The 26,780-nt window shown below is 38.8% G+C and overlaps 1 protein-coding gene across 1 annotated transcript in view; it reads right to left on the reverse strand.

Annotated features, from left to right (window-relative positions):
• ADAM12 (ADAM metallopeptidase domain 12) overlaps nucleotides 1-26,780 on the reverse strand; it is a 182,722-nt gene that overhangs the window by 123,413 nt on the left and 32,529 nt on the right. Inside the window, exon 3 of the mRNA XM_054070962.1 lies at nucleotides 12,203-12,276. Coding sequence (XP_053926937.1) covers nucleotides 12,203-12,276 — 74 coding nt within the window. The remainder of the gene's footprint in view (nucleotides 1-12,202; nucleotides 12,277-26,780) is intronic.

Below are 26,780 nucleotides of genomic sequence, written 5' to 3' on the forward strand. Positions count from 1 at the left end.
TCTTCCTACCATTACGAGGATTTTGGTATGTAATAATGTCAGTCTTGCTGCAGGAAGAAGGACAGAAAGTCTTTGGGACTGTGCCATTGATCTGAATTAAATTATTAAAAGGTGTGGAAATGAAACAAATTAATTCACCCCCTGGAAAACACAAAATAAAGCAGTCCCTCTGATGCTGCCCAGACAATGGCGAGTATTTTTCTTCCAGGAATTGCTAAGCTAAGGGGAAATGCTTGTTTCTTGCAGAACAGCTCACGCAGACTTTGTCAAGATAAACCTGGCTTTACATTCAGGCGTCTATGACTCCTCTCAAGGAACTTTCACTTGCAATTTTGATGGATACTCCTCTAAATTTGTATTAAAATCCATATTTTTTTCTGAAAATAACAACACTTTTTAAAAAGATCAAATAAGTGCTACTATTTAAAACATCTTAAGATCATTATACCAAATCACTGCACCTTCGAGGTCAATGAAAGTCAACCGCATGCCCTATTTGAGCGTTATCCCTACAGTGTTTTAGAAAGTCATTCGTTTGCCACAAAAAAAAAGTGATGAAGACATTTAAAGATGATGCAACTCCTCTGTGAACAAAGGTTGTACTACTCTTCAACCCAAATGCAAGCAGAAGTGAAAACAATAGCTACTTGCTTTAGATTGTTTTATTTCCAAAAGCCACTGATAGCCGCTCACTTCTTTAACAAAATCAAAAAAAAAACTTCCTATCTCATTCCCTCCTCTCCTCCTTAAATATTTCTGTTTCAGAGGAGTTTACGTTGTAATCATTGCCATTTTTTATGCCACCTCAACAGTATTACCCAGCTAATAACATGACATTGTCTTACTTGTATTTGGAAGGGGGCAGGTTGCTGTTTATGCAAGGATAAGAGATATATACTATTTCCCTTTTCTTGTATACCATTCAAAATCCCTACCATTTCATAAACTAGATTTTTATTTGTCCAACTGAAACTATGTAAGCTATACAATGTGTCTGCGGAACAAGTTAAACTATTGTAGCTTCCACCAATCCAATCCAATCCAATCTCCAATTAGATCAGTTTCTAATCTAATCAAATTATGATACACCTCACTGGCACCAGGCAGTGCATAACGGGAAATATGCACATTTTCCAGCCAAAACGCAGTAGGTCTGAACACTCTTTTTTTTCATTTTGACTCCTCTGCCAAGTTACTGCACAGTCATCTTTCATCCAGTGATTGTATGAGTGTCTTTTTTAAAGCCCATATCCAGCCAGGGGACACATCTAATACAGGAAATTGTGTTGCACCGGACTTGACACGTATGGCAAAGAAACAAATGTGTACGTTGAATTTATGAGTCACCCCAATACATTTATTAAGCATTAAGTTGTGCTTTTACAACTGGTCTTCATCAAAGATATTTCATGTCTTAGCCAAAGCGTCATCTTTTCTAATGACTCATAATGAAGACTCATTCCATTTAGCTTGATTTTACTGGCTCATCAGCCTCTTGTTCTCAAGGGGCTAAGCTGTTCTTTTCAGCATGTTCAACCCACATATAAGTGGCCATTAACTATACTTTCTCATTATGTAAGAATCAGCTAATCAAGACTGACCAAGAAATAACTGATGCTGTGATTAAAGAAAGAGAGACATCTGCTTGGAATTATCCAGACTGCTGTTTCAAAACTGATAAGGCATTTAGTGACTTAGTATTAAATTATAACAAGAACAAATGATTTTGGGGGATGGTGGGGAGAATGTGGAGTTTGCTTTATTTCTATCACTTGGAAGGAGAACAGATGAAAGCACAAAGTGCCAAGCAAGGACCTAAGTTAAGGGGAAAAGCAGAACATGTCTGTAAACCACCTCTCTACAAGTCACAGAGGAAAGCAGACCAAAACTCTAGGCTACGTTTGAGATGTTACACATAACATAAAGAAAACTATTATTTCCATGGTTTTCAGAGATATAAAAGGGTAAGTTGTAAAAATATCTCTAATTTCATTTCTTAATTCCCATTCAGGCAATTTTTTTCCCCTTTTTCTAATATCCAGAACAAAAATAACACTCATATCTATCAAATCCTTTTCTCATGTAAATGGGGGACCATCCCCTGAAGTCAGAGCGGGCTGCATACATGTATTTCTGATTAAGTTTGACTAAGAGGCTTGCTTTATTTCTAAATTTCATATGCAACTTTTATGAATCCAAAAGTTTACTTATTTTGATCGGAGCACAGAAGATACACACTTCCTCTTATTCTTTTTACAGAAGAACTTACTGTAATAAGATATGATCTTTTCACACATAAGCACTAGTAAAGCACCGACACTAGAGTGCTAGTCAGCTAAAATTTGTACCATGATAGCAACTGCATTAAAACTGAATCATAACTAGGTGTAACTGAACATAACTGTTTTTTTCCTTAGGGGGAAAAGAGAATCAGATAGGAAGAGGACTGTGCTTTTGCTGGACTACACAACACTGAGAAAGTGCAAATATGTGGGTCAGATGAAGGAACAGGCAAGCTCTGCTCTCATGCTGAGAGGACTCGGAAAGCATAAATTGCCAAGAACAGCCCCATTTAGAGGGAGTATTACAGTGTACTCAGATTACCTTATTCATACAAAAAGCATACTTCTACACACAGCCAGGTACTCCATTTTTTTCATAGCTACTTCAAATGAACAAGTAGCAGGTAGTAAGATAAAAGCACAGAAATAAATTGGACCAATTTCTTGAAGGAATGTGTCTGGATTACTGAGGTCAGACATCAAAGAGGGGGGAAAAAAAGATGCCTTATTGCCAAGCTTATGTTTTCATATATGTATTTCCTCCACACTCAGATTCTTCATATAGACTCTGCTTTTTGAATCATTGCTCTTGGCCGATATTGCAATACTTAGCACTCATATGCTGCTTTTCATCTTCAAAATGTGAACAAATTAATTCTCAAGGCTCTGCTCAAAAGAAATGAAATAAATAAAAACCACGAGCCCTATATCCTGGTAGCCGGTGGTGGGGAGGTGAGCTGACTTGGCGTGGGGCTACCAGAACTGGATGCAGTGCGAGCACCCCTTGGCCACGTTATCCTGCCCCACCATTCTTTGCAAGTGGGTATTTATTTCTTCGGCAGTGCTTTCTGCCATCCTCTGCAGCCCCGAGAAACTGCTCTGTCACTTGGACAGGAACTGATATTTTCTGGAAAGAGTCTCAAATTTAGCATCCAGGAAAGTATCTGCTTCTCTGAATCCAGCCCTACACAGAAGATTCTTGTCTTTAAGTACCTTGTGCCTGGCTCTTCAGCTTCTTCTTTCTTAATTTTTTTTTTCCTTCTTATTTTTATTTCTCTTTTATTTTGCTTTTTTTTCTTAGAGAGGAAAACCTGCCCTAAGTAGATGCAGAGAAGCAGCTGTTGCAGCTAGCAGGTCTGCAGACATGCCTTCTGCCTGAGTCACATAAACCTCTCTCAAAAATTGTAAAAGAAACAACAGTGATCAGATCATGGCCAAAGAATCATCCAGCCATCATACCCTTTCTCCTGTCAATGTGGGGCATTTATTTCTTTTTCCCACTGACCCTCCTTTTCCCCTATATTTTGTGAGACAAGAAAACACAAGTATTTTTAGAGAGGGGTCTGTGCACGCTGGCCTTCTCTGCGCTTCTGCCAGAACAGAAAAGCATGAAATGATGAAGGCTGCCCTATTTTTTTCTATGGAAATTCATATACATGCAGGGGATTTGAAAAAGGGCAAGAAAGATGACCAAAAAAAAAGGAGGGGAAAAAGAAAGAAGTAAAAGGAAAAAAAAAAAGAAAAAAAGAAAAAAAGAAGGAAAAAAGAAGAGACAGATTAGACAAAAATGTATTTGGAAGCTCCTGCACGCAATTCCTGACTGAGATTCTTAAAGGAAACTAAGGTATGAAATCTTTACGAGAACAGGATTGTTAATTTCTGTTTAGCCACTCAAAAATATTCCTACATTAAGTTCTTCATTAACAGCTATTGCTTTATGGCTACAGGGATGTAAAACCATGTCCTAGGACCTCAAAACATAGATCACTTGGGGTGGAAGATGTTGGAGAGGAAAAGTCTTCTTGGATGTTCATGTACCTAAAACGCCATGACTACAGCATGGCAATACTGCCAAAGCTTAGGATTTTACATGACTGTGAAAATATTATTAGGGTTTTGGTTTGGTGGGGATTTTTTAAATTCAAGACAGAGCAGAAAAGCTTGAGGATATGAGTCTTAAATATCACAACAAAAGAGAAGGCTAAAAAGAACCTCAAATACTTGCATTTTTTGCCAGTTTGCACTGATACAGACACATTGCCAGGACACGAGACATCCTTCTCCTGCTGTTATCTCCTTTCTGATACATCCACCACCCAGCGAAAATCCTAGGAATGAACACTCAGGGAAGGGATAATTACCTGAATGGACTATGATACAATGAGGTGCCAACAGCAGCAGCAATCTGACATAGAGAGAGTCTATCATATTAAAATCTGCGTGTTTAGGGAAACAATAAAGTGTACCTCTTCCTCATAGACATGCAGTTTGTGCTCTGGCGGATCAGAGGGGACAGACTGAGTGGATCTTCACTCAGATGCTGAAGATTAATTTATGTTTTACATAACTTCGGACATTCATAGACACAAATCTCCATTATGGAACCTGAGTCCATTACTCAGCATTCCACAATAAGGAATCAATGACAATTGTGCAGAGCGTGCTTTGGGAGGAGATCCCTGCAACCACACACATGAACAACGAGAACGATTGTTAATGCTTCCAGGAACGATCCCCTGCAGACTACCAGCAAGTTCTGAAGAAGGTACATGGCCAGTTTTGGGGCAGATCAGTCAAAAGCTGGGAAGTCAGTGCCTGCTTCAGGAGACACGTGCTGTGCCCAGCCTAGGGCTTGGCAGGGATGTGAATCAGGCTCCAAGATAGGGATTATGAGCAGAAATGAATTGTTCCCTGTGAATACTTTGTTTCCACATGCAACACAAAATAACGAAGAATTCATCTGAGGAACTGTACTTCAGTGTACTCTGAATTTACTAACCCCTAAAAATAAATACATGAAACAGTGAATACAACAAGCAAATTAAAGTGCTGGCATCTTTCCCCGTAGAATTTTATGAAGGCAACACTGTTCTTCTCTCTGCAAAGCCTCCAGGAGAAGTTGAGATCCTAGGACTCAAGCGTGTGCCAGAGAAATGCCACTAGATGCAAAAAGAGACGCTGGATGTACTGTCACATATCTACCCTTATTCAAAGACGTCGGACCCCTGGGACTGAGCATCAAAGTGAAAACATGCAATAGAAAATTCATTAAAAGCAGGTTTAGCCTCAGTTTTAACTCAAAATCTCATTTACAATCCTCTCTGTTTCAGAAGCCAAAAAGCAAAACCCACAAATGTTTCTGCAAAGCAGGAGAATCCTCTCAGTTTTGGACCAGTATCTTTATATGTGTTGTGAAAAAAAGACCAAATATCCTGGGCACTTGATGATGCAAAGCAGAATTCGGTGCTTCCCCTTCGCTGTTTTTGAAACACTGCCTAAATCTTGTTAGAAACAAGTGAAACAACCAACCAATAAACAAAAGCAATGTGAAACCTGCCTAAGGAGCAGATAGCAGAACCATGTGAGGAACACCGAGGAGCTTTGCGAGCAAAGAATGGGTCCAGCTGGATGCACCCGTACTTTGTCTGCCAACCTGCAAAATGACATGGTGTTGGCTGTGAGGCCACTGCTCCTCAGGCATGTAAGCTTCTGCGCCACGTGGGCTGGCAGATGACTATCAGTAGGAGATTACAAGGTTTCCAGAAAGCCATTTTTATCTCCTGTTTCACCCCTAATTATTTATTTTGCAGTCCCAGATGATTACATTTTGCCTGTGTGTTCGTTATCATTGCGATCAAGCTGACTCCAGCCTGCCCACAGGAGGGAGGGAGTATGCATTCCTATTGTCCTCTGATAGCCAGCTCTCCTCCCTGCTCTCTCTACCCAGAGATGTCAAAATGAAATGCTGAAAACCTCACATTCTGCAATACAAAGGGAGATTAAAACACTGGTCTGAAAATATAATATTCTACTGCTGCAATGTGTCTGGGGAGCGAAATCTAAAGCAGGCACTTCTTTATTAAATTGCACCAGCAAGTATATTTCCCTCTCCATTATTGTTATATATTTAATTGGAAGGTACAGCTCTTGGGCTGCTCCACTGACAGACACTGAACAAGCAAAACCTTGTGTTAACTTGGTTCAAAGCTGTCAACCGATGCAGCACTAGCAACTACCATTCTCAGGAAAACATTTACAGCAGAGAAAACAGCACCTGCCCTACCCATCAGACTAATTTTTTTGCATGCTATGTGAACAAGGTTTGTAGTTCTGCGGTACATACAGAAATGTCAAGCTTCTCCGTATCTCAGTTCTCCCATCTGAGAAAGGGAATCATTCTCCCAGTTCATCACACATTCCAAGGCTGTAGGGCAAGGACAGAGCAGCACTGACTCTCCTGACCCCACATACTTCCCTGGACCTGGAGTGTGGGCTGTGAATAGGACACAGTCCTCTCTTCCCTCCAGGGGACTTGGCACAGTGCTATTGTCCCACTGCTTTATGGTGTATGGGAAGAGAAGAAGCTTGGCTGTGCTAGAGATTATGACATTTGACCATAAGAAGGTCTCCAGAACAGAAATTCCAATCTTTTTATCCTCTCCATTTCCAGTATATTATATCAGTGTATAAGTATCTTCTCTCACTTTTATTTTGGTATATTTATATCAGGAGAGGAAAAACAGATCCAGAAAGCAGCAGTTTCTCTCCTAATGGAGCTGAATCCTTTCACTTCAATGCACAGCATCAAAATAACGCATCCAAAGGTAACCCCAACCATACAACTTTCACTGCCATTGCTAATACCCTCCTATGCTAATATTCACTCAATTACAGGAAGAAAAATCTTTGTATCTCAATGCTCACACTAAATATACCAGCCTTATACCACAACGCTATAGTAAATACCTGTACCCTTAGAGCCACATATTTATACCATCGTTACTGTAGCTGAACCTTCACATTTCACTGTGGTGTAGATTGTTGCCATTACAGAAGAGAAAGAAATGTTACTTGCATTAAAGTAATACTTTTATTTCATTTAAAGTGAAACCCCAATTGTCACTTCACGCTGAAATGCTCCCGTACAGCTGCCAGCTCCAACATTTGCAGATAAAACAGTCATGGGTCACAGGTTTTTGGGTGACGTGCCAGCACAGAATTATAATAGAAAGTATATTCTGAGAGGTCTTGTTTCTCTGTTTGGTATTTGTTTGTTTAGATTTGTTTCCTTTATCTGTATTTCAAGCCCTTGATTGCATAAAAGCATGTAAATTCATTAACAAATTTTGTCAGCTATTTTCTTTGGCAGTAGAAATGGGTTGTTTCCCTGCAAAACTAATCCAGCTCAAATGTCACTTGCACACCAATCAGCACTTCTATTCACAAAGGTCAGATAGAAGAGAGAGCTACTACTTTTCTTTTGACCAAAAAAAGAATACTAAAACCTCATTGGAACAGGTTGCATTAGCACTACACATGAAGATTTTGCCTATTGCCTGCTTTTTTGACTGAGGGAGTAGTTACTAGAACCTCCTCTGCCCTGAAGCTAAGCTTTCAGAATGACCTCCAATACCAGACCATTAGATCCCAACAGATCCCTAGTACCATGTCTCCATGTAGAAGCGGTAAACATGCAAGAGAGATAGTCAGAAATGCTCTAAACTTCTGGAGATCTCTGGAATTTAAAGGATAAGATGGAGACTTCTACCAAGGCCAGGGCACTATTTCACCTCCTGATAAAAGGGAAGAATTTTTAGCAAGGGGATAAAACGCAGGAATCTTACATCTTGTATTCCCTCTTTTAAATTGCTTTGTTAGAGGCTGTTATAGACCTGACAAAAAGGGAGCATAAAGTTGTGGGGAAATAAATAGTGAACTCTGCCTGTCCAAAACACTGCAGATTTGTCTTCCCGTTTCCACGTTCCCCTGGACACTGCCAATGGCCCGTCAGCCACAACGGCACTGATCATACTCTCACTGCTCCCCCTGCAAAGCTGGTCAACAAATTCCCACCAGAAAGAAACTGTCCAGGACATGTCCGAAATGCTGCCAGTGTTGGTGTCCTTAGGGCAAAGCCATCCTACCTCCACACTTGCCTTCGCATGCTCTTCACCTATCTCAGCTTTTCATCTTTATCTGCCATAGGCTCAACTATATACAGGAGTTAGCACTGAAAAATCTCTCTAACATCTGTTCAAAGTTATATTTCCTTGACATTCATAATTATGACCTTTGTCAGCAAATCATTTAAGCATGAAATTAATTTTGAAAATAAGTAATTCCACTGACTTTACCTGGATTACTCATATACTAAAGTTATAAGAACACTTGAGTACTTTGCTGTGTATACAGACCTATTTCTGACAGAGTGTAAAATGTTTCCAGTTGCAGAAAAACAGCCAGTAGTCACATACCGTTCCACTCTCCAACTCAGATTTAATCTTAGAGGGCTTTTGTTTCATTTACACAATACTAAGCCTACTTTCGTCTAAGACTCACATGCTGCAATCAACTTTAAGGGAATTTAGATGTGCATAAATTACTTTCCTTTGCTTAACAGAAGTGCATCAGTATTATTGATGTAATGCACACCAGTACAGTCAGTTGCTCTGAAGGGTAGTTTATTTTGCAGCTGATCGATGATTTGCTGATTCTGGAAATCTTTCCACATGACAAGTGCTTCTAAAACATTTAAGGTACTACAAAGCTTAAGGTTCTCAAGAGTAAAATCATATTTTGCAACTAAATCATAGTAAGAAATACACTTGCAGCATAAGCTCGCGAGCAGGTTTTCTACGATTGACAAATTGAATTCATAGCAAATAATTTTTGGTCTGTAATTATAAATGTGCAACGACTGAAAATTAATCACTAAAGTATTTAATGAATATGTACAAAAGTAAACTTAACCACTGGAAACCACAGAGAAGATTTTAAACCCTAAGCTGTGAAGTTAGGTACCAGTTAACTCTTCCAGAATTAACTTACAACATCTTGCCCAATACATATGAACGTATCTCACTGAGTCTGAATATCAGAAAACACCAAATTGACATTAAATATTTCCATAGATAACAGATGGTTTAACACATCAGTCCCCACTTGAGGTTGCCTAATACATCTGAATCATGTTTTGAAATACAACTCAAGGTTTGGAAAATCTCTAAGGTTTTCAATAAATGGAATTTAATGTCAAGACTACTCATAGCAGCTGTTTCTACTAACCATGGAAAATCACATCCAGGTTTGGGGTTTTTTTTTGCATGACCCAATGCAGAAATTATGTAATTTAGGGGTCCCATCCATGTCCACCCCCATCATTCTCCAAGGAAGGACATGCTTTACATGTAACTACATTAAAATAACAACACATACATCAGAGTTTTATATGTGTTGTCACTTATTAAGAAATGATGTTTATATTTAGTCCTCTGCTGCTACCTAAAGCACGCTGATTTAATGGCTGTTCCAATGCTCAACATCAATGCTTTAAAGGTCTTTGAGCCGCATGTTTCATGCCAACATGAGGAAGATGGAAGAGATAGAGTCTGTATGCACATCTACTGGTCCTCTCTGCAGCCTTGGAGACTCAGGGACAGGAGTTGCAGCATGGAAACATTGCTCCCTTCTCCAGGTATGCGATGACCTCACACCTCTGGAACCCAGAACCTATCTTACGTCCAATCTGGCCTGCTGCCACCAGCTGTTATTCCTCATCCTCTGCTCTGCAGAAACGCATTCTCTCACTTCTCGCCTGGACATTATATTTCACTTCATGAACCTGCGGGACCCTCTGGAAGAAGAAGCAGCAGCCTTTGTAGCCCAAAGCCTCACCTCTGCTGCCACTTGCCTCTCCGTGACACTGACAACATGCCCAATGCCATCGTTACAGACAGAAAAAATGGAACCGCTGATTTCCACAGACAAGCACAAAGGCCTTGAGATTGCGTGCCCAGGGGATCATGGGCCAGGCATGCGGATTGGAGCACTGTTATTTACTGAAACAGGTAACAAATAGACCTCCACATCCACCCACCAAAGCAAATTCTGCATTGACTTGCAATACTCATACCACTGTTTCTTCTTAAAATCAAAATCAGTAATACCAGGAAAAAAAAAGGGAGAAATGATTTTGCAAAACTATGACCAACATTTTCTGTGGTTTGGGATCTATAAGCTGCCTTATGCTACAAATCCCAAACATATGCAAGGCTAATTGTAGCATTTTACAATATTATCTAGAAGCTCCTGCTAAGATGAGGAACGTCATGTTGTTAACATCATATACAATCCTTCTACAACGTAAATCTTCTGGTGGACACTCCACCATAGAGACGGGTAAATTAGAAAATAATTATTTATAAATACTATATTTCTTAAGATGCAGAGCTCAACATCTCCAGCTTTGGTTAGTGAAACAGACGCTATTAAGGGTTAATTTACTATACTTTCCTCTATTGTTTTTAAAAAAAGATGGAGATTGTATCTTACAATTTTCTATATCTGACTTTACCACAGGTACAAGAGAGTTCGGCATGTTCAGCAAGCCTGTATTAGCAGTTTTATGTTCTTTTAATCGCTGACATGGAACGTAAATAGTTTCCTCAATTGCTGCATATTTCCCATTCCTGAAGGAAGGCACACCCTTTGACGAAGATTAAGAGAATATAAAGTTAAATCCCTGTTTACTAAAGGAATTAAATCCTCCTTTAATTACTGAAACAGAGCAAACTCTGCTTGGGGATCTACATAACCTTCAAGGATAGGAAATGAACAACTAAGCAGCATTAAAAATAACACAAAGAAAGCTCAAGGTCTGGGCCTGATGTTGAATAACAAAGTGAACTGTATTTTATTACAGCTGGGTAATGTAAGGGTTCGTCCAAATAACTAGAAATAAAATATGCTTTATGTAGTTTTACTACAGAGGACTAAAGAGTTGCCTCATCATATTACATTGAAGTTGTCCATCACCAGCCCAAGGCAGCCTATACCCTTGGACACTTGCTTTCACATGCACATTCCTTCCTCTTAACGCAAAAAGCAGCGCCACTTACATCTACGGTCTCTCTATTTATAGTAAAAAAGTGTCTTTATCCCTTTTATTTCACAGCGAGGAAACCTACAGAACATACAGATCCTTCCTAATGTTTCTAAAAACCTTTCCCAAGGCTGAAAGTGATCTTTGGTTTTCCTTTGACAAGCAGCACGTATTTGTCCTTATCTGGATTCCCACAACATATTATTGAGCTGCCATTAGAGGAGGAGTGATTCAACAGTTGAGAAGGTTGACTACGACTTTCATGACTTTGATTCCAGATGTCATGGACTTCCAGAGAAATTACCTTATTTCTCTGTGGTTCTGTACCTCTTTGTAAAAACTCTGCAGGGATTCTGTCCATGGGACCACCTCTACAGAGAGGTATCCTGGTATCCTCCTCTGAAAGCTTATGGACATGAACAGGAGTTATCAAGACCACATGGAGGAAGACACAATATTTACAGCCCACAAATAAGGGCTCAAGCTCAGCTTTCGTCATGGGCTGTGTGAACAACACGAACATTCCATCGTAAGCCCCTTGAAAGCAAACCCAGAGAGCTCCCATTTACAAGTCCAGTTGGAATGAAGCCTAAATGCTTATCTCGCCTTCCTTGAGCTGACGCTGATGGCCACTGCACAGAAGCAAACATGGTCACTGGCAGCACCGGGAGGGATAAGTCCTCCAAAAAAAAAAAAAAAAAAGGGTTCTAAGGACCGTAGGATTTTCCATGTTACTGCTAATAAAAGGACTTACCACAGGAAAGGAGAATAAAACTCAAATCAACAGGAAAACACTGAGAGGCAACATATCCACTTTCAGTCCCACGTAAATACAGACGATCAAAGAGATTCTTGCTCTATAGGCAGAGCGCAAACACACACAATTCAAGCTGGAACAAACCTCTCTGGCTAGGGGCTTGTTTCATAAGGGACCAGTAGCAAACTTGAGCCCACGTTACACCTAAACCATCAATTTCAAAATTATAATCCTTCTCCGAGAACCTCCAGTACAAAGTGGACATGCAACAAGGGTACTTACTCATTCCTCTCCAGGTCGATGACTAGACGTTTACTTTCAGCCTGTATCACAAACTGCAGCAGCGCTGGGTGATTCTGAAAAACGAAAAGAAAGTTGACTGAGTCTAAACCCGGAGCCCATCATCTTGCACCCTGGTCTGACAGGATGCTGGACACACACAGAATCATAGAAGAGTTTGGGTTGGAAGGGACCTTAAAGATCATTCAGTCCAAACCCTCCTGTGATGGGTTGGGACACATCCCACTACACTAGGCTGCTGAAGTCCACATCTGGTCTGGCCTTGCAACATCTGTTGTTGCAAGATCAGGTCCTGCGTGGGAGAAGCAAACAGCTACAAAGAGAAGTGTTTGTGGTCACAGCCCTTTCGCTGCAGCTAAGCGCAAACAAACATGGAAAGGCAGCACTGCATTGCGGGATTTCACACCCAGGTCTTATAGACACCATGGTGCTCCCCTAAGCAATTGCACCACTTGCAACTCTGCACATCAGAGAGCATCTTGTCTGGGAAGATTAGCATAGCGACGCAGTACACATCAGTTCCAGAGGCTTCTGATACAGATTCCTCTTTGTACAATAGCATAACTACAACAAACACTAATACAATCTCTTATTAACGCTTAATCTTGCTGTATTATCGTTTAAAGTGAGGCACAGGCAATCAGGTTTGGGCTCTGCTTGTCCATTTTCAGTTTAAGACATCCATGTGCAAAGCTAGTATCTCCTGCATTAACAGCAGACTTGCAGTGCAGTGATCACAGTCAGCAGTGTGGCTCCCACAGAAATGCTTTCTTCCTGAAGGCTGAGCATGCTAGATATTCACACATAGAACTGCATATGTGATTTAAGACCATCACGTACATGAAACTAAGTACAGGCATTATGAACCATTTTTTTTGTTTATAAACAACTAAATAATTTATTTTTTTTTACTTTTCTTAGGGCACAGTTAAGTTTTAGCTTAAAAAGAAGAATTGGTGTTGGAGCCATTAAAATTATGGTCAACAATTCTATCAGGTACCTCTGCAAGAAAAACAGAAAAAGTATTTGTATGTATACAAGTATTTAAGAGAATTCTCTAAACAAGACATCAACAGCAGAGAACACGGAAATCCCGGTTGCACTCCAACATGGAGCAGGGATTAGGACATCTGGATTGCATTTTCAGCACCATAAGGACTGCGTGCAATCTTCATATTGCCATTCCCTTGATTATAAAACAAGTCCTTTTTAATCTCAAGCATCTGAAGGTAAATACATTATTTTTTTAGAAACTGTGAAAGAGCATGAGAAAACTCCGGCGATCCGTTTGCCCTCAGAGGCAGGAGGGTCTGGAGTCTCAAACGCTTGTTTGCCGAAAAGTACCCCAATACAGGCTCTTGAAATTGTGCTTCAAACAAGAAAGCACAGTTTACGATATGCTACTTACTCTTAACCCAAAAGACAGAACTGACATATATTTGAAGACTGTTTACACTTAACTTACATTTCATTAAACAAACTTACTGGATTGCAAGACAGTATTTCCTTGTTATGAAATTCCGACAGTAGCTCAATAAATCAGTTGTTCCTCTGTACACTCAATATGCTTTTCTGAAGATTTATGTCAGCCAATTGCAGTCCTGAAGCAGGATAATTGTAGGGTTATAGCATTTGATTGATTTATTGAGAAATGTGTCTGAATTTGTATTTGTTAGCGTGTTGGCCCTGGTGGAACCCCCAGCTGCGTGACAGAGCACCCCGCCCATGAAATGCAATGATTTTTCAGTTATTTGGAAAATTGTAAATGTTTATTAAAAAAAAAGTAAAATTATGAGGAGGGTGTTGTAGACTAAACAAAACTGTCATTTTGTTATAATAAAAAATAGCTGACAACTCCCCGGTGTCCTGAGACACTTTTAAGCACAGATTGTGACTAAGATACCATTGCTTCCTTCTGTGTCCTGTCCCACCGTTCGTGCAAATTCAAACATGTTTTCCCTCTCCCCATGCAAAATATCAACAATATTGAAATTCTGCATCCATGCGAACTTTGCAGAAACTAGATCCCACTAGAATGCTAAATAAACGCTTCAGACTATCCTTGGCATTCAGCAAACACATGGGAGTCATTTACTGGCATGAATATTTAGAAGCAGCGTTGATTACTACCTTCAATTTAGTGCATTGGTTCCAAACTCTGTAAGATACACATACTATAGAGTTTTGAGAGAGTAAAATACAATTAATTACAAAATAACACAGTAAATAATTAAGATATTGCAGTAGCACAAATGCATTCTTTTCAGCTAAAGGCTCTCTGTTAATATGTAAATAATAGCTATGTTTATTCATGAGTTCACAATGGTACTTATTTGACAGTCAATTGATGTTAGTAAGTTATAAAGTTAAAAAAGCAGCTGTGGAATAAAACAGATTGTCACAAGACAAAAACATCTCTCAGAGAATTCCTAAAGCTGAAACTTCTTCTTATTAAGCACAGTGATGTCCCCAGTTAGGATGCTGGATGGCTTTGCATGAAACCCAGGTTCGGATTTTTGCTTTACCATAGATTTTTCTTTCAAACAAATGGCTCATTTCCTTGTTTGCCATAAGGGAAGTGATGAAACTATACTTTTTCTTATTCTGACTGGCAGTCATAAGCATAAATACTGTAAAAATTACACACTGCTCAGGTGGTATGGTGACTGGAAATATATAAGCACTTAAAATTATACATACTTAATGTGAAAGAAAAATAAACATAATTCAGAAATGATGTTTTAGGTTTTGGGTGGGGTGTCCCCTTTTTCTATATGTGTACACTTGTGAAATGAACTCAGATGTTATACTTTACTTTTTTTGCAGTGGTAGTGGAGTCTCCCCTAAAGCATTTGCACCATTCTGCTACAAGACTTTAAAAGATCATTTCGAACCTCATGAAGCACCATAACACAATCAATCCCCTTACAATCCATATTTTCAAAACTGAGTCGCAAGGTGAAATGGGAATTAGCATAAATACAGATATAAGATGGCTTGTTTGCATTTTCTGTTTAGAATAATTGAAAAAACAGTTGTGAGGGCACATACTTTTCTCCTCAGAATATTTCAGAAAGAACCACTTGTTATAAGCCTTTCTTAAGAACCACATAAAGTAATTTCCATGCTGATACCACAACCTCTTCCCACATTGATTAATGGGATAATTTAAAATTATCAAACATGAAAGTAAGGTGAACCTTAGGAGAATAGCATTATTTAAAACATAGTAAATAATTTTGTGCGTTTCTACCTCCTTTTCTCTACAGACTTGTGTCTAGTGCTTTTACTCTTAAACTACAATTTGCTGCTTTCTTTTCTGCAACCTTTTTTGCAGAATATGATATTCCATTAATGCACACAAACTGTTCCCTGATATCCTAAGAGGCAGAACCAACTTCAGGATGATTGAAGCAGTACTTTGTGAAACATACCCCTCTTATTTGGAGCATTTACTTTCAAAATCTACATCAAATTGTATTAGCAGGAAAGGAAAAGTATTCCCCCAGTAATTTGCTCTGGGCTTGCTTGCTTGCTTAGGGATGTTGGTTTGAATTGGCATTAGCAAAACAATATTCTGAAGGAAATCAGTGAAACAATAAGGTAAGGCTAAGCAAGAATTCTCTCTGATAAAGGAGATAACAAAAATTAATAAAGCGCTACTTGAACAACTGGAAGCTTGTGAGACAGCAGCCTGTTTCTGAGTCAGACAGGTTCTCCTGTTTTCTTACAATGGAATGAAAATTCAATACACAAGAGTAAAACTCGTTCAACTAGTACATGTTTTTAAGTATTATTAAAGTTTATGCCCTCTATTAAACTACACTGATCTCTATATGTTTACATAGAAAGAGAAGAAAGGATGGTTTGGGGATTAAAGGCTTCCCCTGTGAACCTGGAGATGCAGTCAGGAGCCCAGCTCAACCATGGACTTGTGTTTCGGCTGGGACAATTGCGTTTCCTTGTGGGAAACAAACAGCAAAACCCTCAAGTTAAACACATCCTGTTACACTTCATCTATTTTTGTGCTTCCATTACCTTTTCTACCTCTTTCCTTCAGCTTGCCTCTGCAAAATGGATGTGGCAATAGTTTTCATCCTCCTGTCCACTTAGCATGTAAACTGATTTGAAGGCACGCTGTCTAAACAAAAAAGTGAGCAAATGGGTGTTTCTCGTGAAGGCATCAAGGCATTACAAGAACTGTGGCTCAAAAATAGCAATAACACTTTTTTTTCCCTTCAGTTCCTCATGTTTTATCACATCACCATGAATACCAAGACATATTCTCAGTAGCAGATTTTGAACTTATACTTGCAGAAACTACTTTCTTAAATGATATACGACAGCCTCAAAAAAAAACTATAGATCAGCTTTTATTCCTGAAACACTAGTAGCTGTCATTTGGACTAGGTTTGTTCACTATGGCGGGACACGAGTTCTGGAATTTGGATACAAAATAGTTGTCACTGAGTATACTTTTCTGCACAGTAATCCAGTAAAAAACTTAATCACTGGTGGATCACCTCGTCCTATGGGCTGTGAAGTTGGCATCCACTGTTATCGTACTGTGGTGGTATGAGCTTTTCCCCTTGATACTGCCTATTCAGATGGGGATAGAAAACTTTGAGTCTTATTACATGGAAGAGAGTGGAAACTGATGAAGTGGACAGTCCTAATTAATGTATTTTCCTCTCTATAAAAGATAAAGGATTTTACTGGATTAAGAAACATAAGTTAGACTAGCACATACAACTCTAAATCAAAAGTATTCTAGCCGCTAGATAATAGAAGTAAAAGGAAATATCTATAGACAGAGGAAAGAGTAAATAAACTCAAAACAGTATCATTAATACTTTCAGAAAGATAAATGCATTTTCAGTTGTACTGAGTGTCCAAATCCAGTAGTTGAGAATAGAGGTCAGCACAAAAAATAGTACAAAAAATGATGATTATGCTTCTTGGGTTTCAAACTTTAAAATTATATCCCAAACGGTAGACTGAAATAGGCAGGTTTGTTTAAGCCAACAAAATGGTTTCCTGTTTCTCCAGAACTGCTATTAACCTCACCAAATCCAACCTTACAACAACAGGGCTGACTTTGCATGTGCAGCCGAGTTGACCTACACCCACAAAGTGCCTGTCACACGCCAGGCCACAGTTTGCATGAACTGTCCTGACACTGGGACACTCCTTAGTCTAAAATGGGTCAAATTGGCAAGATGGTGAGGAAAAAAAGAATAATCATAAGGCGAACTATGGATTGCAATTAGTTGCATGCAACAAGGCTTCCGACATTAAATATGGAGCAAAACCAAAAATGCAGCAAAACCTCATAGACTGCTACATTTAATAATTACTTTCCTGGGCTTTAAGTTTGAAGTAAGAGAAAACACATCATCAGTGACAAACACAAGCTGTTCCAGCCTTGCACAGAGCTTGTCATCACTGTACCAGACCACAGCAACAAAGTACAATTTTCCCATAGGACGCATAAGGAACATAGAGATGCAAGAAGCTAGTGTCGTTTATCTTGACCAACTATGGCAAAGCCAGCCGAGCTCTGACATTTATGTGGCCATGGATGGTAGCTTAACATAGTGTTATACAACGCAGTTGGACGTAGGAGCAAATCAGTGTCTTGTTTGTGAAAACAATGAGCGGAATTAGGGAAGAGACATCTCCATGTTGTGGAGAAAACAAAATATGTTTCTGAAACTTCAGCGTACATTTAGAATGGAAATAAATACACAGCTTTGTACAATAAAATGGAGCTTATAATAAAGATGGGGACAGGGATTTTAATAGGTCCTGTTGTGATAATCAGGTAATGATTTTAAACTAAAAGAGGGCAGATTCAGACTAGATATAAGGAAGTTTTTTTACGATGAGGGTGGTGAAACACCGGCACAGGTTGCCCAGAGAGGTGGTAGATGCCCCATTCCTGGAAACATTCAAAGTCAGGATAGATGGGGCTCTGAGCAACCAGATCTAGTGGAAGATGTCCCTGCTCATTGCAGGGGTACTGGACTTGGAGACATTTAAATGTTGCTTCCAACCTAAATCATTCTATGATTCTTACTCATGCAGAAACTACCTACTCACAACTGGCCAAAGACAGCCAACAAAAAAAGTTTGTTTTTTGGTTACCTGTTTTCCACCCAGCACTAACACACATCAAAACAGAGTCAATGATGGCAAAGTAATCTATCAGGCGATATTGGGGTATTTTTTTAATCCAAAGTCTTCAAATGCAAAAAAAGCACTACCTCTAAAATTACGACCCTCCTTACTTTCTCCTCTGTGCTCCTGAAAACATAAATTCCAATGCAAAATAGTGAGGGTTATAAGTTTATGCTATCTGCTAAGCATAGCTCTGGAAATTAAGGGCTTTTGAGATATATCAGATAGTAACATTCCACAAAAATCGAGATGCTTTTTCTTATACATGAATAGCTAACATAAGGAATTAGAGACTACATAACTGAGGGAAAAGTACATTATTTCCAGTAGAGAGAAATTCTATACCATTTTCTCCTATTTATATGAAAACACCTTTTTTCCTCCCCTTATTTGTTACATATTGATGTTCTGTGTTGGTGCCTTCACAAGCTAAAAGGTATGTTTATAGGAATCAGATTTTTGGGCTGGAATTATCCCTCTACTATCTGTAACACACAAAGAGGAAAAACCTGGAAAATCTATAAGAAAGCGAGCCACCTAGGGAATCTTACAATGATGACTGGAATTCATTCCAACAAATGCAAACTTTCTATAAAGGATGTACATTTAGGATAATTACAATCATCAATGAATACTACAAATTTCATGCACCGCTTTTAAATCAATTTTTCTTCCTTTCCTTTTGGATTTACTTTAGAAGCGAACATAGGAAGGTATGTTTCTTGCAAACAGCTCCAAAACCAAACATTTAATTAATATTGTTTGGCAAGTTCCTAAGGGCAATGAATTAGGCTGTGCTTTCCCTGCTGTCAAATGACAAACATATATCCCTGTGGCTATATATAATGAGTAGCAACAAAGAGAACAGAGTGTTTTGCAGTTGCTTGGGGTTTTTTATAGCATAGCAAAGAATCACTGCCCCTTAAAAAACTGGCTGAGCCACTCTAATAATTTAGGAAACCAAAGAACTTCCAAATTTGTTCTCAAATTTATTTAAAAGTTATTCTGTGAAAACGGAATGATCTTACTCTTCTCTTTTTTGCTGACTGTACAAACAGATTCTTCCACCTGGAAGGCATAATTTCTAATGTAAGTTTCTCCCACCCCTTTTTCTTGCCTCCTTGTGTAGCAAATCAACCTGTTGCCTGTAGTCAGGCTTTTCCACCCTCTTTTCCGGCTTTCTACACTGTCAGTCAGCTATCTCTAACCTCCTGCCTACCACAAGACACAGCAGAAACTGCTGCACCTAAGGTCAAAAAAGAGGGACAGGGCAAAGGCAGCAGCTTGCTGTCCCTTCCTCACGTTCCTTACAAGAATAGAAAGCCCTACCACGAAGAACACGTGACATGCATAAAATAGGAGCAACAGGACAACCCAGGGATAGACCCAAATCCAGCAGGCTTCTCTTCATAAGCTAAAAAGATTTTCAATTAAAACGTAAAAAAAAAATAACTGTTTAGGCACACTGCCTCTATAACACTGGCAGACCCAGCTTCTGGCCATCAAGTTATTTGGCAACATCTGCTGAAGCTCCTACAAACTTCTATAGGGGGCTTTTCAAGTTAATGGTTCCTTGCTCGCTGTTGGTGTCCCAAGATCCTTATCCAGAGTTAAAAATTCAAGAAAATAACGCTGAAGAAAGAGGAAACTGAGAAGTTAATTGTGCCAGACCAAAATCAATAAAAATACACAGCTCTAGCACACAGTTTCCTGGCTTCCATGCAGGCATACAAGGATAATGACTACCTGGGGAAAGGAAAAACATGATTAAAATTTAGCTACATTCTTTTTGTGAGGTATTTCTGATTTATTTTTTTTTTAAATTAAAGAATAACCTAGCTAAAATACGTGCAAAATGTCATAACGTTATAGATCAAATGTTTCAGGAGCAAATCCAAAATAACCAGTTTGATGTTTTAAAGTAAACTGCATCTTCTGAGGCTGAGTTGTTATGAATTTATTTGGTGTCTGTAAAGAGTCAGGCACGAAAGCTGAATTCAACATTTACACCATATTTTAATTATCAGGCACGGAAATTGCATTAAAATATATTTATAAGCATTTGGCCAGCTAAACAGGGATTAACAGAAAACTCGCAACTTTTATACATTAAAAAAAGTCAAATGTGTTCTTTCTTCCTTTTTAATTAAACCTAGGCAGAGAAAATAAGGCAGACTTTAATGCAGCTATCCAATTATCTGCTGAACTATATTGGTTAAAAATAGGTCAAAATCAATACTCCCTTTTCAGGCCAAATTTTGAAACAAAAATCTTCCAAAGATTCACAAAACCAATTTTGGACAACAAATACTACTGAATTATGAAAAAGAGGACTGGTGTTGCCAACACTTTGAAAAAGCCGATTGGGAGTGAGCTCCACTATCCTCTGTTTCAGGATGTGGTTTGGGAGAAAGATGCATGCTGTAACAGAAACCAGCCAATGCGAGGTATTGAAGCCTTTCCTGTATCTTTGTAGCAGGATGGATGCAAACCAACATAAACTAACTTTCTATGTGTATTTATTACACTTCTCTGCGTGCCTGATGACCTGCAAGGAGTCTGTTCCGCATCTGGGAGTGGGTGATTCGTTATATTCACGAATCGCAAAGGAAGGAAGAAAGGAAAATGAAACAACATATGGTTTTGACTGAATAGAAATGACTGCACCAAACTGTGAACTCAATTTTGTATTAAGGAAAGGTAATAAAAATCATAAAAAAAAAATGTACATTTTTAGCCAGGTTTCTTTTATTGTGATGTATCCTAAACAGAACCTCGCTTTGGGTGCTGCCTGCCATCTCTTTGAAGGATGGTACTGACCCAACTTCATGGAGCACAGGACTTTCAACTGAGAACATCAGTACAACTGGTAGGTCCCCAGCTTGGAAACAGGTCAAGAGCAGTAATGCTTTTTCATCAGAGTTTGATGGAGGGGTGTGTTGTTTGCTATCACAACCAGTTCCCTAAAGCTGGAAAGACCATGCCCTGCCTGTTCTTTGACACACTGCGACCTTGCTGAAGAGGTCAGGCAGGAGATTGATTTCACCAATGCAGATTTTAGGGTTTTTGAAAGATCTGCAAGTATAAAAGTGCTTTCAATAGTAAAGAGAGACTTGTTAAATAGCCCAGTTAAAAGAATTGTTTTTCCTTACTGCGTTGCCCAAAAGGTTAAAACAGAAATACTCAAAGGTATCTCTTTGGGGTAGTATCTTTATGGCCTTTGGTTCAGAAAAAGCAACTAGATACCACAGAGTGCTGGAGGGCTGAGAAAGTCATGGCAGCTTCTCCTCCTCCCAGTACCCACTGCTCTGTCAGGTCTGCTCATGGCAGCCTTTTACCATCACCTCTGGGCACAGATGGGTCATTCTGCTACAGCATTGTTTAACACCTGAAAAGATCAAGCCTAACATCAGAAATATTTCCCTGACTCAAAAACGAACTATAACTTGGCACAGGAATGAAATAACCTGGTATTTGCTCAACGCAATCCCATCGTCATTGTACAGTATTTACACTGTATGTAGGAATCACCACTGTTCATTTTGCTATCAAACAGATGGGAGCAAAAAGTACCTCATTGGAATACATTATGTAGTGCTTAAACAATGCTTTGTGGAAGGCTGTGCAAAGAAAGCAAACACGTCTGTTCTGTAGTAAAGTGTTACAAAACAAAACTTAATAGAGCTGGCAGCTAGGAAGCAATTGCAGTGGGTCTGGGTAGCCTTAGTTATTAAACAGAACTCGTTGCAGACAGTCCTTTGCAATTTGGGTAATTATAACGGGAGTGAACAGCTGTTCATATTCACCAATTTAAAATGTATGTGAATTTCTTTGAGGACTACGCTATGTAGATTTAGTAGATCCCATTTGAATTTAAAACTACGCACAGCTTTAAAAGGAAAACTCCTCCTCTTTGTAAGGACGCCTGGGACTGTGACCTTCTTCCACTAAAATTTTGATTACAACATCATATGCTTCCAAGGTACTCAAAAACCTAAGGTAAATCATGGACTGTATCAAAGACTGTACGTCAACTACTTACCCACTGTCATCGTATTTTATACACCTTACTCCCTTTGTTCTGCCCCACTTTCTGTGAGTATTTCCATAGCTCTACATTTTACCACCCACATTTCAGCTGTCTTTTAACAGAGCCAGAGCTGAACTGCAAACCTGACCCTCTTTAGAAACATCTCTTCTCTCCTTCTACGCATGTAATTATTTCAGCATACAACTGTGGGGAATCCACAGACTGTTCTGTACTGCCAAGGATAAGAATTATGATGATAATTACTTCTAAGTCCCAATGATAAGAAATGACACGTCCTCTAGATCATATCTGAAAATGTTCTCTACAGTGGAAATCGTCTGGCATGCTGAAGAGGGTGCAAGCAGAGAAGATCCATGTATTTTGGATGGGGACTGTATGCACAATGCATTTGTGTATGCTGGGGAAGTGGCAGATCAAGAGTAACGCGTTTCAGGGTCAATAGCAAATGAAGTGCATTTGGAACTGTGCCCATTATAGACATTACCCGAGTCAACTGCTCGCTCATTAAGTCCCTTTAATGTCACCTGCATCCTCAGAGCCTCCTGCAACTGCAACAGTCCCTAGATGGAGGATCCTCTGTATTTATACAGAAGGGTTACAAAGCCATGGAAGACCAAAACCAAAACTCACAGCCAGCCTCCGTATTTCCATGGTTCAGCTAACTAAGACGGAAAGAAACAATGCAAAATACAGCAGTAACTGTGTCCACCATGAAACAAACTGAGATGGCAACTCATTTCACTAAACTGAAAGTCAACTCATAACACGCATCAAGAAAGCCCATAAATTACCCTATCACTGAAACAGGTTTTCAGATGTTTTTGTCTTCCATCAGTACAAATCCAGCTTGTCCTAGTAAGTTATATTAAATGCACATGTATCCCCTTCAAGCCACATTTCATGCTCTCCAAACATCTTTCTCTAAATTAGATCCTTTCATATTCCTTGAAAAGCTCAGTTCTTAATTAGGAAAGAGTTCTGATTTTCTATTTTCATTAATTCATTTGATTTCAACATTTTGAAGCCAGAGCAATTGCAACTAAATGAAGCTTACTGCAAGGCAAAAAGATACAATCCCTTTCAGACAATGAGAAATTTAAGTAATAACACAAGTAAAGATTAGACCTAAATGTCTTGGCTAAACAGAATCATTGACAATGCAACAACCTCCAGAGAAGCAATGATATATGTTTTGCTTCTCTGAATGAACTCAGAAGGTTGGCTAGATTAATGCTTAAATCACTTAATTATTTGGCTTAATTCACTTGCTATTCTTCCCTTTCGATCCCTCCCACCCCTCTCCAATCACATTGCTCCACTGCACCAGGTCTATGCCAAGATCTCTGACCTCAGACTTCATTCTCTCTAAACAGCTTTACATATTATGTGGCTCAGATTAAATCTTCTTCACTAATTTGTTATTACAATTGCAGATGTGCTTCTGGATTCAAGTTCCCTTTTTCATCACAAATGCTGGAATGCAAACCAGAAGTGAGGAGCTGGTATCTAATTTCCACTCCTTCAAACTGTAATTAGTCTCTGATGATCTTTTGAAGATGATGAATGAGTTATACAAAGACAGCTAAAATATTAATATTTCTTTAACTAATGGAGGGGGTGATTTCACCCCAGTCTTGGGCTACTCAAGGTAACTTCACAAACTTTCCAAAGCTGTACTTCCAAGACACATGAATCATTTTTATATCCAGGAATGTGCCCTAAGAGAAAGAAGGATCTGAAGACTTCCTGGTAAAGCAAATGATATTGCAAACCTGTGGGCAGTGTCTCACATTTTTCTACCTAATTAGAAAGACACTTTACTTACAGATACCCCCATTGATATATTTACATTTTTGTAGAAAATAAATGACACTAAGTAGCGTGGAAAGCTCAGAAAACTTATCTAAAAAAGCAGCCCTAGAACAAAAACATATGTTGTATTCTGAATGATACCCAGAGATTTAAAATATTAATGACCAGCATATTCCTTGCCACAAAGAAGGTAGAGACAAAACACAGATGAAAAGGTCATTACCATTAAGATATATACGGAAAAAAACTGTAAATGAAATGTTAAATCTATTAATTATAAAATATTTTTTAAAAGATATCTAACTAGATTACAGGACAACATGCATCCAGTTCCTCCTGTAGAGAATTTACTTAAGTATTTTCAATTGCTAACTAATTGCTTACAGAAAACCTGTTTTTTTCTTATTACCCATAGGTTCAATAAAAATAAAGTATAAGATTATATTTCTAGAATAAGTTCTCTCACGACATATTAGATAAATTTGTGGGTCTAAAAAATAGCCCCTATATCGACGTTATATAAATTGATATTAAAGCTCAGCAAAGATCTACTTTACACTAAATCATCTAGAAATAGCACACTCTTTCTCCATTGAAGGGCATGAGGTAAATAACTGAAGAGGAGGTAAAAACAGATAATCAATTATTTCAGTTGGCTTCAGGGTTAGTGCTGAAACTTTCAGCCCCTTAGAGAAAAAAAAAAATCAATATAGCACAGTATTTTGAGATAACAAAGAAAGAAACATCTCAAAGGCATTTGCAACATGTGATAAAAGTATAAAGAAAAGTCCGCTGTCACCTTCAGCTGCTCCACCACACATTGTAAATGAACAAAAATATTCCTGTTTCTGTGCTGAACTGACTGCACAGAGTTAGAAAACAGAAAAATGAGAAGTCTACAGAAGGCTCATAAAATGTTTCAATTACCCAGCCTCAGCCTCATGGACCAATGCAGCAAAACAGAACAGGGAAGAATATTTTTCAGTTCAGCCAGTGGATGCTGGAGTCAAATACCCATAGGGACTGTGAGAAAATAGCCTCGACAGTAGCTTTGAAATAATGCAAGAAAGCAGCAATCACTCCAGCAGTTAAAAGGCGAGAAGCAAGTAGAGTTATATGCTGCAAACTCCGATTTAATTGTTCTTTATGTAAGTAGACCTCTTTCCAAGAACTGCCTGTGCAAAACCCAGGCTACTTAGAAGATCCCATCATGAGAGAAGACTGCTGATCTGCCTTTCTGGACAGCCTGCAGTTACCTTTACGCTAACATCATTCAAGCATTAACTTACAATGTTTCTCCCGGTTCTTGTCACTCCGCTATTTGTACTAATCCTGCTTTACTTTTGCTTGCTTTCCTCAATATCAGAAGACAGCGTATTAGCACAGGTAAAGGAGAATAATAAGATTATCAGAGAGACGTCTATTGCATGTGGTTTTGCCAGAGCTAAACCAGTAAAGCATTGACAACACACTGATTTAAATGTTGGTGATAATCTCAAATTCAATGTCTCTTATTTGAAATTCAGAGATACTCCTCCCCCCGATTTAAATCCACAGGGGAATTTAAATAGAAATGTTTCCCCAGGGATAGGCTATGATACACCAAGTATTTAGGTATTTGCAATAAATGGATTGTGTGCTATATGTTGTTAAGTTTCCATCAGCTTTGGAGATTTATTGTCTTCCGAGGGAAAATTCTCACTTCTAGACACAGAAGAGCCTTCCTTTTAGATCTAAAACTACAAACCAACTACTCTTTGTAGGAAAAAAAAAAAAGGAATGATAAAGTGAAAACAGAAAAATTGAATTTTCCAGCTTAGCACTGGGAAGAGAGAAGTCAGTAACCACAAAAGAGATATGAGGAGCATTGAGTGAAAAAATCTGTTGAACACCTGAAAATTTCTAACAATAGGCCAACCACAGCATTATCTGCCCGTAACAAGCCACGCTCTGCATCCTGTCTACTTCCTTCATAGCTACTGACACAAAATTGCAGAAAAGATACTGAAAGGATAAAAGACTCACAACCAGCTCTGGACTGAACATGTTTTCATTCAGATGTTCCTTCGAAAAAAAAGCCCTTCCAAACCCATCACCATGTCTCTGTTCACTGCTAATTAAAAATAAGACAGCTCTGCAACACAGCGCATGTGATCTAGAAGGACTTTACAACCAAAACGTCCCAGAATGTGTTTTGAATTACTTCATGCTCATTGTGAACAGTTGAAATTGTCATCTCAGGATTTGGTCTACTTATGATGCACTGCAGTTAAATCCTCTTCTCCCTTCCCCCTTCATTAAAATCTTTTGAAGCTTTGATGCTTCTCAGAGTAACAGATGACACAGATACAAGTCCGTTGCTGCTACCAAACATTTTTTTTTGCGTTATACTCCTAGAAAACCACTGAAGAATGGTGAACCTCTGGTGAAGCTAGATTATTTCTGTGTAACAAGTTTTTCCTAAACTCCAGAAAGATATACCGAAGAGAATTCACCAGATTTCAAAAAGTCAGTCTC

This window comes from Cuculus canorus, chromosome 7 (genome assembly GCF_017976375.1).
Source record: "Cuculus canorus isolate bCucCan1 chromosome 7, bCucCan1.pri, whole genome shotgun sequence".
NCBI classification, from domain to species: Eukaryota; Metazoa; Chordata; class Aves; order Cuculiformes; family Cuculidae; genus Cuculus; species Cuculus canorus.